At 41.3% G+C, this 17,139-nt stretch overlaps 1 protein-coding gene across 1 annotated transcript in view; it reads right to left on the bottom strand.

Moving 5' to 3' along the window:
• The window catches only part of MTREX (Mtr4 exosome RNA helicase), a 427,098-nt gene that overhangs the window by 298,898 nt on the left and 111,061 nt on the right, over positions 1-17,139 (bottom strand). Inside the window, 4 exon segments of the mRNA XM_030193130.1 lie at positions 2,359-2,484; positions 12,905-13,006; positions 14,068-14,178; positions 16,151-16,230. Of these exon segments, the coding sequence (XP_030048990.1) occupies positions 2,359-2,484; positions 12,905-13,006; positions 14,068-14,178; positions 16,151-16,230 (419 nt within the window).

Raw genomic sequence — 17,139 nt, 5'->3', positions numbered from 1 at the left:
GGATGGAAAACTTCATTAGCTGTGTATCAATTAGGAAAAGAACTTTCAACTGTTAGATAAGAGATGAAGGACTAATCACTTCAGAAGTCATGAAGTAGTACATTAGGAAGCATGGAAGTATGAATTTCATAGAAAGGCTATGAAAATTAAATAAGGCTTTCAATACAAGCCCCCAGAAGAGAGGCATGACACACATATAAAGTACTTAAAAGGAAAAAAAAATTTGATAGAAATATGTTTCAATAAAGTACACTGCAGGGAGATATGTTAAAAGGAAATATGAGATTTTTAAACATTGAGAAGGCAGTGATTGCCTGGAATAGCCTACTGACAGAGGTAATAGCAACCAAAACCCTTCACAAACTTCAACTATATTGGGCCAAAAAATAGTGGAAAGCAGTAGGAGTAAGATTAGAACCCAACCTGTAATCTTTTGACAGCAGGTGAAAGAGATGGTAAAGAGAAAAGGCACAAAGGAAGATGATTTAGTACAGTAACTGGTAGGAGCTAGCAGGCTGCAACTGCCCACAAACCAAGGATTGATGCTAGCAAGGCCTTGGGGGATATAAATGGCTGGGTGTGGGAAAGTAAAGCCCCAAGAAAAAGTTGGCGAAACATGAGTTAGAAAGTAAACATGTCCTACAGTCAGTCAAGCTTCCACAGCTGGAATATATCCATGGCAGTACAGAGCCCCCCTCCCCTAAAAGAAAAAAAACTGAACCGAGTGGACAGATCAACCGTGCTCTCATCTAAAGTTATTATGATCATTGTTCAAGTTTTCCTCCTCTCTGAATAGTATACTTACTGAATAAGATGCAATTCTATTTGCTCAGATTAAAAATGAGGAAAAACTGATTTGACAAAACATATTTTCCTCATGCTGTGCATCTTTACTCCTTTGCACTGTAAAGTACAGTTTCATGTTAGAGAATGCAGACTCCACTCCAATATTCTAAATGATCAAGGTCATGCTAAAATGCCCTGAAAGGGGAAAGAATATTTTAAGAAGCACACTTTCTTCTTTTAAGTTTCTTAAATACTTTTAGAGACTGCAAAGCCAACTAAAGTTGCTGGCCAATGATGCTATTAAGTTACCTGGACAGCCAATTGGGCTCGTTTTCAAAGCACTTAGACTTACAAAGTTCCACAGATTGCTATGCAACTTTGTAAGTCTAAGTGCTTTGAAAATACGCCTCAATGTGTTAAGAGCACACTATCAATGTCAATACATTCTAGATGATACATCAGAAGCACGCCAGATTAGCTGTATCAGAACTGCTGTCCATTTCTATTTTGAGAAACACAAAGGAAAGCTATTGTTCAATTTCAGCAGACCCATACCAGAATATTCTCCTTCTAATTTTAACCTATGTAAGAGGTATGAAAAACCCAGCAACTCACCTCTTCATTCATCTCTTTCTCAACCAACCCCTGCACTGTGCAGTAGGCTCCATACCTCACTATAACCTCTGTGGGTGCAATTTATCCAAACGGGTTAGTTTTGAACATCCCATAACAAGAATGAGCCTCACTCCTAAGTATGGGTATGTGGAGTATAATCTCAGTCTCTCAAATTTCTGCTAGCGCTCACTGTGGTACTTGCACTGTGCCAAAGAGAGCTTCTTTCTGAAGGTCATAAGATGTAACATATAGAGGCAACTTATCCAGATGCACTTAGAAGTTTTCTGATCAAGCCTGTGGTACTCAAAACGATGACTTTCTGCTTTATCTCCTGTGGAACCTTAAACTGTGCACTTCACTTAATTGTAAACAGAAATCCACAGCCAATGGATTTTAGGTTGAAGAGAACCACAGTTATTTGCCTGCTTCAATTACACAAGTACTTTGTGTAATGAAATGCTGATATTGGCTAACAGATTATATTTTCTTAAAGTCAGTTATAATAAAAGTACGATCACGATTTCATCCTCTGTGTTTCATTTTTTGCTCCTATTCATAAGGTGGAATCCCATACACCGAATTAAAGAACTCAATGTGGGACCACAGTATGTACAGGGAAAAGAAACTTAAAAAAAATGGTATTATACCCAAAAACATCCAAACATAATCTTTTAGCTTCAGGCACTTTAAGAGGACAGCCAAGGCCCTTGAAATATCCCTTTATTCAGAAAGAGCTTAGGTAAGTTACCTGACATGAAAAAGATTTTCAAAAGGATGTTTTTCTCCAAAAAACAAATAATACACAATATAAACAAGTACTACTCATCTCATGTTTTCTATGTTTTTTTTTTTTAATCATATGGAGAAAACATGGAAAAAACTTCCTGCCATTAAATGAAAACTGTAGAGCACAAAGAAAACTGTCCACTTCAGTCTCCTAAGAGATTGACTCTTTACCTTAAGTAGCTGTTTTCCAACAGTGGGGCTCATCTTTTCATCCACCATGAGGATTACTATGCCTCTCTCATCCATGCCTCGCCTTCCAGCTCGACCAGACATCTGAATGTATTCACCAGATGATATCTGCAAACACAATTAACATAAATACTGCTTTATGTGAAGTATCTCCAGGAAGACAATCTACCAGCTGGTCTACTACTACTACTATTTACTACTATTTAGCATTTCTATAGTGATACAAGGCATACGCAGCACTGCACAAACATAGAAGAAAGACAGTCCCTGCTCAAAGAGCTTACAATCTAATAGTACATGCCTACTGGGCATCCAAAGGAGTTTCAGGAGCAGAAGCATGTAGGTCTGTTGTGTTTTGAAACTCTCAGCTTCCAGAAAACAGAAGTACAGACCTCCCTCACTGTACACATTGTGGCATCCAGACAGGCTTTTCAGCCTCTAAGGTTTTCACCCTTATTATCTAAAGAGAATTGCAGTTTTTAAGAAAGAATGCATCTTCTGTATTTATTTTAGGCTTATCTAATTCTAAAAATGTCTCTGGTAACAAATTATTGATAATTAGGAAGCTTAAGCAAGGGGTCTCATCATCTTATTTTGATCCAAACCATAGTATGGTATTTTCTGCCAAAACTTGCATGTGTTTTGGAATTATGGATGCTGGCCTTTTTATTAAGGGTTTCTCTTGAGATGAAGTAGTTTACCATCTAGCTGCTTGTTTTAAATAGGTTTTTCAGGCTGTGATCACATTGAAGAGTCTACTGCATTGATGTACATGCACACGTAGTGTTTGAGCAACTTTTCAACAGATGTGTATCTCTATTATATTTGTATGTACTCTGCCTTAATAGATCTTCTTCTTTAGATGGTTAATCAAATGTAATCAACCTGAACCTTAAGCACTAGGACTAGTACTCAATAAACAGGCCTTTAACTAACATTGAAGCAGACAAGCTCTTTCTTTTAAGAGAACCTTTCTTAGTGGCCACCCATGCCCCAGCTAGGTTCCCTTCACAGTATTGTTAATATACTAAGGAGTTTATGTCCAAATCTTACTGGTGTTATAGGTAACTATTTTTGGAAACTGTGAAAGATTAGATGGCACTAAATGCTAAGCTAGTTATTTGTGCAATGAAATACTATTTTGTAGCTATCTTGAAACGAATACTAAAAAAAAAAAAAAATAGTATAAGATTTTGCAGACATCTTGTTAATGTATATACATGTACATTTGTTCCACTCAATGTGGAAACAAACGCGTAAAACCTTTCTTCCCATGGGAAATACAATCAATGGTACTAAGCCATGCAGACTATTGCAACGGAATCTATGCAGGATGTAAAGAACAACTCGCAAAGAAACTCCAGACCGCTCAAAACACAGCAGCCAGGCTGATATTTGGTAAAAGACGATTCGAAAGTGCCAAACCCCTCCGAGAAAACCTGCATTGGCTCCCAATCAAAGAACATATTACCTTCAAAATCTGCACCCTGGTCCACAAAATTATCTATGGCGAAGTCTCAGGCTATATGACAGACCTCAAAGATCTACTAACCAGAAACACAACCAGATCATCACGAACATACCTAAACCTCCACTACCCAAACTGCAAAGGACTCAAATACAAAGCAACCTACGCATCCAGCTTCTCCTATATAAGCACACATATAGTAACATAGTAGATGACGGCAGAAAAAGACCTGCACAGTCCATCCAGTCTGTCCAACAAGATAAACTCATATGTGCTACTTTTTGTGTATACCCTACTTTGATTTGTACCTGTCCTCTTCAGGGCACAGACCATATAAGTCTGCCCAGCACTATCCCCGCCTCCCAACCACCAGCCCCGCCTCCCCCCACCGGCTCTGCCACCCAATCTCGGCTAAGCTTCTGAGGATCCATTCCTTCCGAACAGGATTCCTTTATGTTTATCCCAAGCATGTTTGAATTCCGTTACCATTTTCATTTCCACCACCTCCCGCGGGAGGGCATTCCAAGCATCCACCACTCTCTACGTGAAAAAAATACTTCCTGACATTTTTCTTGAGTCTGCCCCCTTTCAATCTCATTTCATGTCCTCTCGTTCTACCATCTAAATTTCAGGAAATCACTAAAAACCAACCAGTTCAAAAAGGCATACCCTACATTCTGCAACACAGCAAAACCAAAACTCGTAATGAACACTATATAACCTCTCCTCTCTTCGATCCACATTGTGCCTGAACCTTAATCGACCACAACATCACCATGTATTTGTTTCTCTACCGGACTTAGCGAACGCCTTTACGGTACTATGTAAGCCACATTGAGCCTGTAAATAGGTGGGAAAATGTGGGATACAAATGTAACAAATAAATAAATTTCTACCTTTTCTTTTGTTATGTTCATTTTGTCAATTGTTAATTCACAAAGTTCCAACTATTTCCAGTCAGTTGCACCAAAAATTGAGCCACATTTGTGATCTAATTCCATAGTATAGCAGTAACCTGGGCACAAGTTTCAATGCCATACTGTTGCAGATTTGAAGTGTGTCACATCCTAAGACTTCTCACTTGTTAAGAATAAATAATAGAAACTGAAAGAACAAATACTTGTTTTCAACAGTGTATATATAGTACTGTTTATAAATGGGTATGTTGGATTTGTCTTGCAGAAAGACGTATTATGTAGTTGTTACTCTGTTTTAGTTTTCCTATTTTGGGTCAAAACACTTGCCAAAATTGCCTGGCCTTTTAAATATTCTTAATTTTCAGTGTGAATTCCCTAATACTTACAGCTGTTTCACTGAACTCATTGCCCTCCTTAAGTAAATGCTGCTGGCACCTCAATGCAGATGAGCTCACTGGGAAGAGAGTCACCTTCCTCGGGATGAGCCGCTCAGTGGAATTCTGGCATTGATTCCACATAAATCACCTGGCACTTGTCATGCATGGCCTCTAATTTGGGCCGCTCCATCTCCCTCCTATTTAAAACAAACACTCACTGGCTGCCAAAGAACCAGATTCAACTCACTCAATGCTGTTCTTGGGACAACCACTTGAGTGTTATGCGCCAGCAGACAAAGAAAGGGATCTGGGTGTCGTCGTCGATAACACACTGAAACCTTCTGCTCAGTGTGCTGCTGCGGCTAGGAAAGCGAATAGAATGTTGGGTATTATTAGGAAAGGTATGGAAAACAGGTGTGAGGATGTTATAATGCCGTTGTATCGCTCCATGGTGCGACCGCACCTTGAGTATTGTGTCCAATTCTGGTCGCCGCATCTCAAGAAAGATATAGTACAATTGGAAAAGGTGCAGCGAAGGGCGACTAAAATGATAGTGGGGATGGGACGACTTCCCTATGAAGAAAGACTAAGGAGGCTAGGGCTATTCAGCTTGATAGAGGTATATAAAATAATGAGTGGAGTGGAACAGGTGGATGTGAAGCGTCTGTTCACGCTTTCCAAAAATACTAGGACTAGGGGGCATGCGATGAAACTACAGTGTAGTAAATTTAAAACAAATCGGAGAAAATTTTTCTTCACCCAACGTGTAATTAAACTCTGGAATTCATTGCCGGAAAATGTGGTGAAGGCGGTTAGCTTAGCAGAGTTTAAAAAGGGGTTGGACGGTTTCCTAAAGGACAAGTCCATAAACCGCTACTAAACGGAAAAATCCAAAATCCCAGGAATAACATGTATAGAATGTTTGTACGTTTGGGAAGCTTGCCAGGTGCCCTTGGCCTGGATTGGCCGCTGTCGTGGACAAGATGCTGGGCTCGATGGACCCTTGATCTTTTCCCAGTATGGCATTACTTATGTACTTATGTAACTATGGTCAGATGGCTTCTTCAGCGATACATCTGGCCTTAGCAAGCCAAAGGAGTAGAAGGCTGATCACGCAAGTGACAAGAGAAAAGACAGTTAGTCATTCCTGGGTTTATCTCATTGTGTCTTAGAGAATATGGAACTGTCAATCAAATATCCATAACATAAACAAACAATAGATACACCAAAGGTAAAACCAGAACTGGCGCTATGTCATAAGGGCCAGACTGAGCCATTTGATCATCTTAGAGCAAACTGACTTATAAGCAAAGAGCATTAGTCACTGGATCATCAACTTACTGACTCCTCAAGCTTTCAACATATAGATGTATATAAATAGCATTTTTTTTTTTTAATTAGAAAAAGTAGTTTAGGATGAATTTTCTGTCCGTTAGTTCTGAAAAGTGGCCAAGATTAAAAGCTTGTGAAAAGGAAAATTAGCCATTTTGCAACAGCGTCAAAAATGTCTCTAGAATGAAAGCATTGGGGTAACACAGGGGCCCTTTTACTAAGCTGCGGTAAGATATGGCCTTATTACTGTGCCAGTGAGAGAGCCCTTTTCCTTTTCTTATTTCTGCCAGGCCTACGCTAATTTCTCCATTAGAGTGCAGGACCAGATCCTTAAATGACTCCTAGTTATGTAAAACATAAGAATTTTAGCTATATTTTCTAGAATGGCTTGATTTTGTTAAATAGCAGTACTTTACATTCATGGCATATATATTATGCTAACCAGTCAATGCGCGGTAATGATAATAGCTAGTTTGTGCAGGAACGCCTACTCTTCGCTTACCACAGGATGATTTAGCACATCCTGCTTTAAGTACTTTTCTTTGTGCTATTTGCAGATTAGTAGAAGGGACCCATAGTGTTTTGACCTTGCAACACGGTAACAAAATGAAAAATATAATATATTTGTGACGGGGTGTATGTCCCGTCACTAGGAAAGAGGTCTCCCCGAGAAAAGATGATGTTTTCAGGCTCCTACCACAAGACTACTTGGGTCTAGTCCCCACTATTATGTTTAGGGGAAGTCCCAGAACCTTACTTGGGGTGGTTACAGTTGGGTAGAGGAGATTACGTGGGAGGTGGCACAGGCGGGGCTAATCCTCTGGTGAATAGTCAAACAACTCCAGGGAAGTGGAAGAGGTTTAAAGCTGAACAGCTGAGAGTTGGAAGAGACTGGACTCATTTGCATGCGATTTGCATGGACGAATTATATGAGGAACTTTGAGGGCTGACAAGACTCTGGGAGTTTCAGAGAAAGAGGCCAGGAGCCGGAGAAACTGTTGGGACCCTGGAGGGTTTCTCCCTGGCCAGTACACGGGGTTGGATTTGGCTTGCATTTTCGGAAAGTGGTGCTTGAAAGCGGTTTGCATTTCAGCAAGCAGAGTCGTGGATTGAATTCAGTTTGCATTTTCAGCAATCAGTACTTCATGCACTTCAGGAAGCAGAGTTGTGGATTGAATTCAGCTTGCATTTTTGGCAAACGGTTCTTGAATTCGGCTTGAACTTCGGCAAGCAGAGCTGTGGACGCAGTATTCCTTGGCCTACGCTTTCGAGTAGGCAGCACAGGACAACAGCCATGAATAAAAAGTAATGATATTTAACTAAATCAAGCAATTCTAGAAAATACAGCTATAATTACTTATGTTTTACATCCCACTATTTACTCTACACAGAATTAGAAAACTAATCTGGATTTTATTATTACTATTACTTTGTGCTTCAATTACAGTTCTATCTTCTGTTTACGGTCAGTGTCACTTAGTAGATGGTTGGCCAAGGAACACAATGGCCAGAGCACTGATTCACTATTGCATGGCAGGAGCAGATCTCCAAGAATCAACCTGCTCATTTCAGGGTTACACCGAGGTGTATTTTCAAAGCACTTAGTAACCTATGTATCTTTGTAAGTAAGTACTTTGAAAATGAGCCCCATAGCCTTATTTCTAGGTCTATTAAAAAAAAATCAATATATTTTGCTACTTTCTTTTCTAATTTTTAGAAACAGAGAAAATGATGGCAGATAAAGACCATATGGCCTATCCAGTCTGTCCTACTAATCCATACTATCCCATCCACTAACTCAGAGATCCTCTGTACTTGTTCTGCACTTTATTGAATCCAGTCCTCGTCTCCAGCACTTCCACTGGGAGGCCATTCCATCTATCTACCACCTTTTCTCTAAAGAAGTATTTCCTTATTTTACTTCTGAGTCTATCCCCTTTCCCCCTATGCCCCCTCATTCCTGAGCTGCCTTTCAGTTGAAAGAGAGGCTTGCCACTTGTCTATTTATGCTACAGAGGTATTATCATATCCCTCCCACGTCTCCTTTCTTCCAAAGTATACTGTGAAATTTGGGCTTACTGTTAATTTCCTTTCCTTGAGTCCTCATAGACCAGTCCAGACCACTCGTTATATCCCCCAACTAGCAGATGAGAGGTAAAGAAAAACAAGTTCCAGTGACAACACCAGTATACCAGCAGGGGAAGCCTGGGAACCAACCAATATGAATCTAGTCAAACCAAGGTCCTCAGAGACCTCAACTAGAAACTAAAACCAACTACGCAAACCAAATGTGCCTCACCACATTAAAAAAAAGTCTCCTTGTTCTTCTGCTTGGAGTTGTACTTTTTTGTTGTTGCTCTCTTGAGGGAGAGGAAAAATATGCAGCACAGGTCTACTACTGCCAAACGCCAGCAAGCAGACATCCAGAACAGCCAGTCTTCCGGGCGAGAAACTGGTCTATCAGGACTCAAAGAAAAGAAATTAACAGAGAAGTATAAATTTCATCTTCCTTATCATTCGGCTAGACCAGTCTAGACTACTGGAATGTACTAAAAGCTCATCAGTATGGGCAGGAGGAAGATAAGGCTCCCTTGTGTACCTCTGCCTTGCCGAAAGGAACTATCAGCTCTGGCCCACAAATTTAGCTTGCAGTGCTGAACAAAGGAGTGTCAGGTAGAGCAGGCTGCCACCCAACAAACATCCTCCAGAGAAACTACCCTGGCCTCAGCCCATGAACTGGAGTGGGACCAAGTTGAGTGGGCCCTTTGGTCTTGCCGTATTCACCAGGATATAGGCCATATCAATTGCTGCCTTGAACCAGTAGGTAACTGATGCCTTGGAGGCTGCCTCTTCTTTTTACCAACCATGAAAAAGGCCAACCCACCAGTTAGCTTTCCGGAAACTGTTGGTCACTGCTACATACTGAAGCAAGACTCTGCGCATGTCCAAATTACAAATAGACCTCCTCTTCTACCTTAAAGCCTTGTGGGAAGGCAGGGAGAGAGACAACCTGGTTGAGGTGAAACAGCATTACCACACTCAGAAGAAATGAAGGAGCTACACAGGGACATAGAAATGTCCATGAAGGACAAAAAAGGGTCCGACACGAGTGCGCGGAGCTCAGAAATATAGCATGTAGAGCAGATAGCTTCCAGAAAGGTCATCTTCAGGACTTAAACATGACAAGAATGGCCTGTGCAAAAGCTACATTCAACCCTGACCCTTGGGGCCACGTCAAGTGTGGCCACCATGAGCCCCAGCAGCTGGAAGTAATCCCACACTCTGGGGGTCAGCTGAGCACAAAACACCCTCTTCTGCGTCTGTACATTGGCCACCCACTTCTGAATCAAATGAGCCCCTGACTGGTTAGGAAGTGCATGCTCAGGTACTCCAAGTCCTGAGGGGGCTCAAATTCACTTCTCAAAATTGATGACCCAGTCAAGGTTCTAAAGAACTTGGGACTACCAGGAGGATGCTGTTTGCAAGTCCTCTTCCAAGTCTGCTTGAATGAATCAGTCATCCATCCAGGTAAGGGTGTACCCGCATCCCCCTCCTTGCAAAAGGTAGGCAGCCACCACCATAATCTTGGAAAAGGTTCAACCAAAAGGGGAGAGCACTGAATTGAAAATGCCTGTCCAACATACAGAACTGCAGGAACCACCTGTGCTCTGTACGAATGAGGATGTGGAAATAGGCCTCTGAAATGCAAGGAAGACAGAAACTGACCTGACCAGGTAGGCATACACAATGACTGACCGCCAGCTCTCGATGAGGTCCAAAATGGAAAGAGCTCCCTTTCTTGGGGACTACAAAGTAGATAAATAGCACCTTTGACCCTGTTCTGTAGGTAGTACTGTCCTCCACTGCGCCCAGATGGACCAGACTGTCCAAAGTGTCCTGGACTGCCTGATGATTAACATGAGCTCTGCAGGGAGAAACCATAATAGCACCTGCAACTGGGGAGATGAACTCCAAGGTATAACCGTCAGATAACTTACAGGAACAACTGGTCCAAAGTGATAAGGATCTGTTCCTAGAAGGCACAATCAACCACCCTGAACATGTTTGGGAGGGACCACCCGAACCTCACTGGCTCCCTTCTGGGAGGCAGTAGAGGACCCAGTTAGTCTTCCTCCATCCCTGGCTCGTTTTGCGTCATGAAAAGGACCGGCTCTTCTGGGTCCAGCTCTCTGGTGGCTCAGCTGACATCCTCGAGCTGAGAGCACTTCCCTTCCCCCCAAAGACCCCCAAGACTAATCCTTGGGATGACACAGGAGGTGGGATCCCTCTCCCCCCCCCCCCCAAAAAAAAAATCTTTGATTCTCTTCTCCAGGTCATCGCTGAAGAGCAAACGACCCCAAAACAGCAGCCCGTAAAGGAATTCTTTGAATGCCACATTTGCCACCCAATGTCATGCCCAGAGGTGCCACATGACTGTCACTGCTGGTGCAACTAAACAAGAGAATATACAGATCAAATTGGAAAGAAGGTCTGTCAGAAAGGCCATCTCAGACTCCAGTCTAGCCACCTCAGGGAATGGGGGGGGAGGGGGGGAGAGTTGCTGCACCATCTGGCACAGAGTGCAAGCACATAACCTCGGTAGATTGCCGCTTGCACCTCCAGAGCTGTAGAAGAGAATCCTTGCTTCACGAGTAATGCCAACCTCCAGTCTTGGGAGTCTTTGAGGGAAGTATCACCCTCGACCGGGACTGCTATCTTCTCACCTTCGGAGGCAGAAACCTGTCCAGCTCCTCTTGAGAGAGTGGGTAAAGCCAACTCATAAGCTTACCCTACCCCCCCCCCCCCCCCCCAGACCCTACCATGGGAACTCCCTCTCCTTAAGAACCATTTCTGAGAAGTCCCAATGGAGGGAAAGACTTCACACCAGAAAGAGATACCCCTCCGCATGGATCCCTGCAGGGGGTGCTCTCTCAAAGGCTGAGAAATCAGGCACCCTCCACGTGGCAAGGGACCTTCCGAGCCCCTCAGAAATTGTTGCTGTGAGCATGGGGCTCAATTTCCAGCTGAGACCCCTGGAAGGTCCTGCATCCTGAAGACCAATGGTGGGCCCCAGGGCCAGCACCACTGAGCTGACAGAAGGCAGATTTTCTGCTCAGATACTAAGAGCAGGAGCCGCATGCCCAAATTCAACATGGTTGCAGTTCCCATCAAAAACTTAGACTTCAGCTTTAAAATAAACACTTATGTATGATAAATTTACCATTTTGTATTGTCATATATCTTTGCCTGGATTCAAATTTGTATTTACCAGTATTTTAGATCTACAATAAAATATTAAAGCCTAATATTAGTAGGAGCTGGAAGTAGAAAATTAGAGGAGTTTGCGTCTGTTTGGTGTACCGACTCCACAGCTCTGCCTATACAGAGGCATTATCACCTCTTGTTTCCTGCTGGCCGTTCTTCTAATGCACCCAAGCATCCTTTTGGCTTGTGCTGCTGCCTTTTCTGTTTGGTCGCCTTGAGATCTTTAGATACAGTCCCCCCCCCCCCCCCCCCCAGGTCCTACCTACTCTTCTTTCTGCACTGAAGAAAAGAGAAGCACTTTATTGCAACCATGTGCCCAGCTGCTTTTAAATCACCTTCAATGATTGCAACCATGTGCCCAGCTGTTTTTAAATCACCTTCAATGAACACCGCCTGCCTTTTTACTCAGCCCTATGTTTGAAGGGAGTTGTGAGCTGGGATTGACAGGGGTCTGTGGTTGTTTTCATAAAACATAATCACCACTTACTATAAGTCGCTACAGGCTGTTAGCACTAACATCTGCCAAAAATAATAAATTAATACTTGTGCTCCATTTATATTTCACACAGGTCAGCGAATGCCAGCACAAGATTATGGTTAAGGATCAGCTCACCAGTAAACATTATCATAAACCTTAAAAAAACTAGCATTTCTTCTGCAGTGAAACAGAATTTAAAATGGTATTCCTAAATATTTTAAAATGTCAGCTGAATTGTTTATAATCACTTTTGATGGTACTAATATTTTGTTGGATTTTGGGGACTGGTGGGGAAGTTGAGGGAAGGAGCTTTTATCTTCCCTAATCTTGGATTTTTAACTCCAGAACACGCTTACTGTAAGAGAACTGCCTAGTACTTTATTACATACAAAACATACATTTCTACAGTATTATTAGCCACAAAATGTTGGAATGCCCTACCAGCAGATATATGTAGATTAGATAATAAGGTTTTTAAGAAAGCCTTGAAATCTCATCTCTTCAAATTGTCCTATGAGGTCTGAGTTCTGAATTGTGTTGTCTATCTGTACCTTTTTGGAAACTGTCCAAACTCTTGTGGATTTTTGCAGGCTATACGCCCTGTAGTATAGTATAGTGTAGTATGTAGAAATGACTAGTCATGCACCCAATCTGCTGTCAAAAATGGAGCATCATCATGCATTTTACCTACCCAGCGGAAATCTTTCCCATCAAATTTGCGAGCATTTGTGAATAGCACAGTCCGAGCTGGCATGTTAATACCCATAGCAAATGTTTCAGTTGCAAATAAAGCCTGGAAGAGAAATAATCAAATAAAGGTGAGGCAGGTCAGAGAGGGATGCTTTACAAAAAAAAAAAAAACACAACCCCCCCCCCCCCCCCCCACACACACACACATACATACATACACAATCATGTCCTACAGTCAGGCACTACTAAAATTTGTCATACAAAGGGATGTCAAATCTGATCTATAATTCTTCAATTCAGAGTCATATTTAATTTTTCAGGAAAACTGGAGAGGATGGGGTGGGGAAATTGTACACAAAAACCTGCTTGCTTGCACATTTTTGAAACAGTTCATCTTCTGCCAAAAGGTTTCATTTTCTGAAACTTCTGGAAAGGAAAAAAACTCCACAGAAATAACTGTAAAAAGCTATGCAAATTGCATTTTGGGACTCATCACATTCTTATATTTAGCACTTAATGCAAACGCTCCACAGAGATTTATTATATACACTTGCTTGTACATTTTGCTTCTGAGGAAAAAAGATATTCAATAAGAGACATACTACTTTGAAGCTATGAAAGGAAACAAATTACTGAATCTTTAAACTTTTTGCTCTACTTTGAGCAAAACAAATCTGCTCAAGTTTCCAGCCAGCTCCAATGCTGCCAGCGAGTCAGACTTGAGATTTTACAGATGTTACAGTGATGACAAGAGTCCATGGAATCTTGCTCTGAGTCACTGACTTTAATGAAAGCTCTTATTACATTAAGCAAATTCAGGTTTCACCATCTCAACAGCCAGGAACCACCATGATAATGACTTAAGGTAGATTACAGGACAGCCACAGCCTTTATCAAGCTTGCAAAGCTGGGTTTTACTGCTATAATATTTATTGCCTGGCTGAAGATACATGCCCCTTTTTAAAAAGTGAACTATAGAAGTCTGCATATTGAGTTACACCAACGAACAAATAGCAATAAATTATACATTTGTGACTTTAACCTGATTTTCTGAGAGATCCCAAGTCAATTTAATCAATGTTATGAAACGTATGCATGCCACAGTATCGGCCAAAGCCTGACTGAGAAGGGTAAAAAGGATTTTAGTCTGCAAAACGTACATACCTTTATCAATCCCTCTGAGAAAAGAATTTCTATGGTTTCTTTTAAAATGGGAAGCAAACCTCCATGATGGATCCCAATTCCTCTCTTCAGAAGAGGAAGTACATGCTCAACCTGTCGGTGCAATGAAAGATACAATCAGCGGAAACAGCTCTTCGTACAGTCCCAAGCCTTTCTACAATAATGCTATGTTACTAGCTTTCAAACAGTCTCAAATGAAGATGCACAAAGAAACCATACAAAACAAACAAAGCAGAACCCTGCTGTTATCCTGCTAAGAATGTATATCCTTGCAACTGAAAGATACAAGCTTGTTCCAGAAACAGCCTTAGCTTTTTCAGGCTGGATAGCAAGTCATAATCAAAAACTTCATCAGATACACAGGTCTAATTAGTCAAGATGGAGGTAAACGGGCATATTTCCTCAGCTATGAACAAAGTTGATTGAAGGATACAGAGATTTACCGGATCACTGAGGAAAATATAATACTAAAATTCTGGAAACTATGGGACTGCAGCTGCAGAGAAGTGACAGTGAAGAAATGTGAAGGATAAAGGGATGGATTAGCTGAGTTTTATGGTTCTTAATTCCTGCCATATTTTGAATTTCTAAGATTCTCGCTCTTCACCCCGTTTTAAGGAATGAACATGAAATTTCCTCCAAAACTGAACTCTTTAAGATGTTTTCTGTGGATAGCAAAGTTCACCCTGCCTTCTGTCCCTAGTTCACATTGTATTCCTTCAGAAAACCAGCGGAAGTCCAACAAGGACAGTTCCTTTCATGCTATGCTATAACTGTTAAAATGCTTGCTTTTTTTCAGAGCGAAGGAAATGGGGCAAGCACTTTCCTCTTGTTCTACTAGGTTTGTAGCTCATTCAGACCTGGTGATGGAATCCAGCAACATTATCTTTCATTTGCAGCTACTCCAGGGTATGTGCCCCTGAAAATGTAATTAGCTCACTTATTGCAGTCCTCAGCTGAAGAACAATGACCAAGACTGTTCTGGATCCCTGCAATTCTGAACTCTAATTCTAGCCACTAGATATCATTGCTGTTGAACAATTAGAATTCTTTCTCCCCCCCTCCTCAGAGTCTTCTATCATCACTGACCCTGGCAGCCTGAGTAGTGACTCAGGAACTGAACTCCAGTCCTCCATATAAGACAAGACACAGGAACTGTCAGTGAGCCCCAGGTCGGACCCCACTTCAAGAGTTTTTGATTTTGTAGCCTTGCCTCTCCCACACGTATTATGGACAAGAATTCATATGCTGGTTAAATAGTAAATTTTAAGTGAAATATGAGAGCTCTGCAAATGCATGGGGCAGAAATAATGTCTGGAAGACTGCTCAAAGAAAGGAAAATAAACATTTTACAATTACAAATGAAAAAATCCACAAGAAAGTGGGACATTAGCACAAGGCGTGGTAAGAGCACCCAGTCTCGACATACAGAGGTGGCCAGTTCAAATCCCACTGCTGCTCCTTGTGATCTTGGGCAAGTCACTTAACCCTCCATTGCCTCAAGTACAAAATAGATTGTGAGCCCTCCAGAGACAGGGAAAATACCCAGTCACCTTAAGCTACTACTGAAAAAGGTGTGAGCAAAATAAATGAAGTTTAAAACCAAAAAACATTAGTTTTTACATTCGCTTGATATAGGAAAGTGGAATATACCCTTCCAGAAAGTCATGAATTAAAAAAAAAAAAAAAAGCAGCAGTGGGCTAACCAGACGATATCAGTACTCAGGAGAAGCTGCTTTTGGGGGCTAATGCTTGCTTTTCTTCTACAAATGTTAGCACTTTATAGCATTAAGGAAAAACTGATGAAATATTTATAAGGACAATAACTGTGTAATATCTTTTTATGCCCTCCTGTATGCCTCCTTTCAACATCACTGAGGTGGACAAAATTCTTCCCTGGGATCAGAAGAAGAGCTCCCCCTGCTGCTTTGCTGTGGCTAAACTATGCTCTACAACTGCAAGAAGCAAATAGCTGCACTAGAACACACACAGCTGTAAAATGTTTTAGAAACCTGGGCTGATCATCAAATCAGAAATGAAGTTAAAACACAGACTGCACACTCACCTGTGGAAGTTTCTTGTCCTCATCTGACAGGCAGTCAATTGCATTATTAAACACCTCCTCAACCATTTTCTTTTCTTCACCTGAAAGGAAATTCAGAAATACAGAACTACTGATTATGATTATATTGGTACTATAAACTACTTTGATACTAAATTGAAAGGCAGTATAATAAACTAAAATGTATGCTTGCAAGAAGCTAAAGTCCCTGATGAGGAACTGCTGTGATAGCTTTAAGATTTAACTTGGTCACCTTTAACAGAAGGGATGTAATAGGCACTATGTCAAGATTTCTCCCCCCTTCATTTTTGACTGTCTGTAAGTGTGTTATACACAAACTCTATTTGTTGGAAGGTGCAAATTTAGACAAATCTAAATACTAATATTACTAATGCTCTTAAAGTTGAGAGAACAAACATTATGGAGGAGTACCTAATTTTTAAATAACTAGATTCTCAACTACCCTGGGATTAAGACTTTTACTACACACAACCCCCAAATAGGGCTTCTTCTCATTGGCTCAAAGGCAAACCGAAAAACTGTAGTGGGAAACAACTCCTATTTTATTGGGAGAAAAAAAAACACTACAGAAAAAACTGTTGCCTGGACAAAACTCCAAAACCAAGTGTTAGTTACACTCAAATTTAATAAAAAAATACTTAAGATGGAAACATACGTTTCTAGGGCTAGAGCTCTGCCAAAATAAAGCGTAATCACTTATCTGAAGAACTACTCAATGGTGCTTGTTTACTTCTTCGATGCAAGTCCATGAGAACTCAAGACTTCACAAGGCAGCCTGCTCTAAGTCCCAAAACCTCAACAGGGGCCCTCTTGTTTCACAAAGCTGCATCAGGAGGAGAAACTTCCAACAAAATGATATTGGTACAAAATGGCGACGGGTTACTTAAGCATGCGGTCTACTGAAAATCCAATCAGCTGATGCCATTCACCAGAAGCCACGCCCATAAAAAGAACACATCCCGTTCAATTAG

The sequence above is a fragment of the Microcaecilia unicolor genome, chromosome 2, assembly GCF_901765095.1.
Source record: "Microcaecilia unicolor chromosome 2, aMicUni1.1, whole genome shotgun sequence".
Classification (NCBI taxonomy): Eukaryota; Metazoa; Chordata; class Amphibia; order Gymnophiona; family Siphonopidae; genus Microcaecilia; species Microcaecilia unicolor.
Note: the sequence above shows the minus strand (reverse complement) of the source record. Positions and strands in the feature narration are given on the sequence as shown.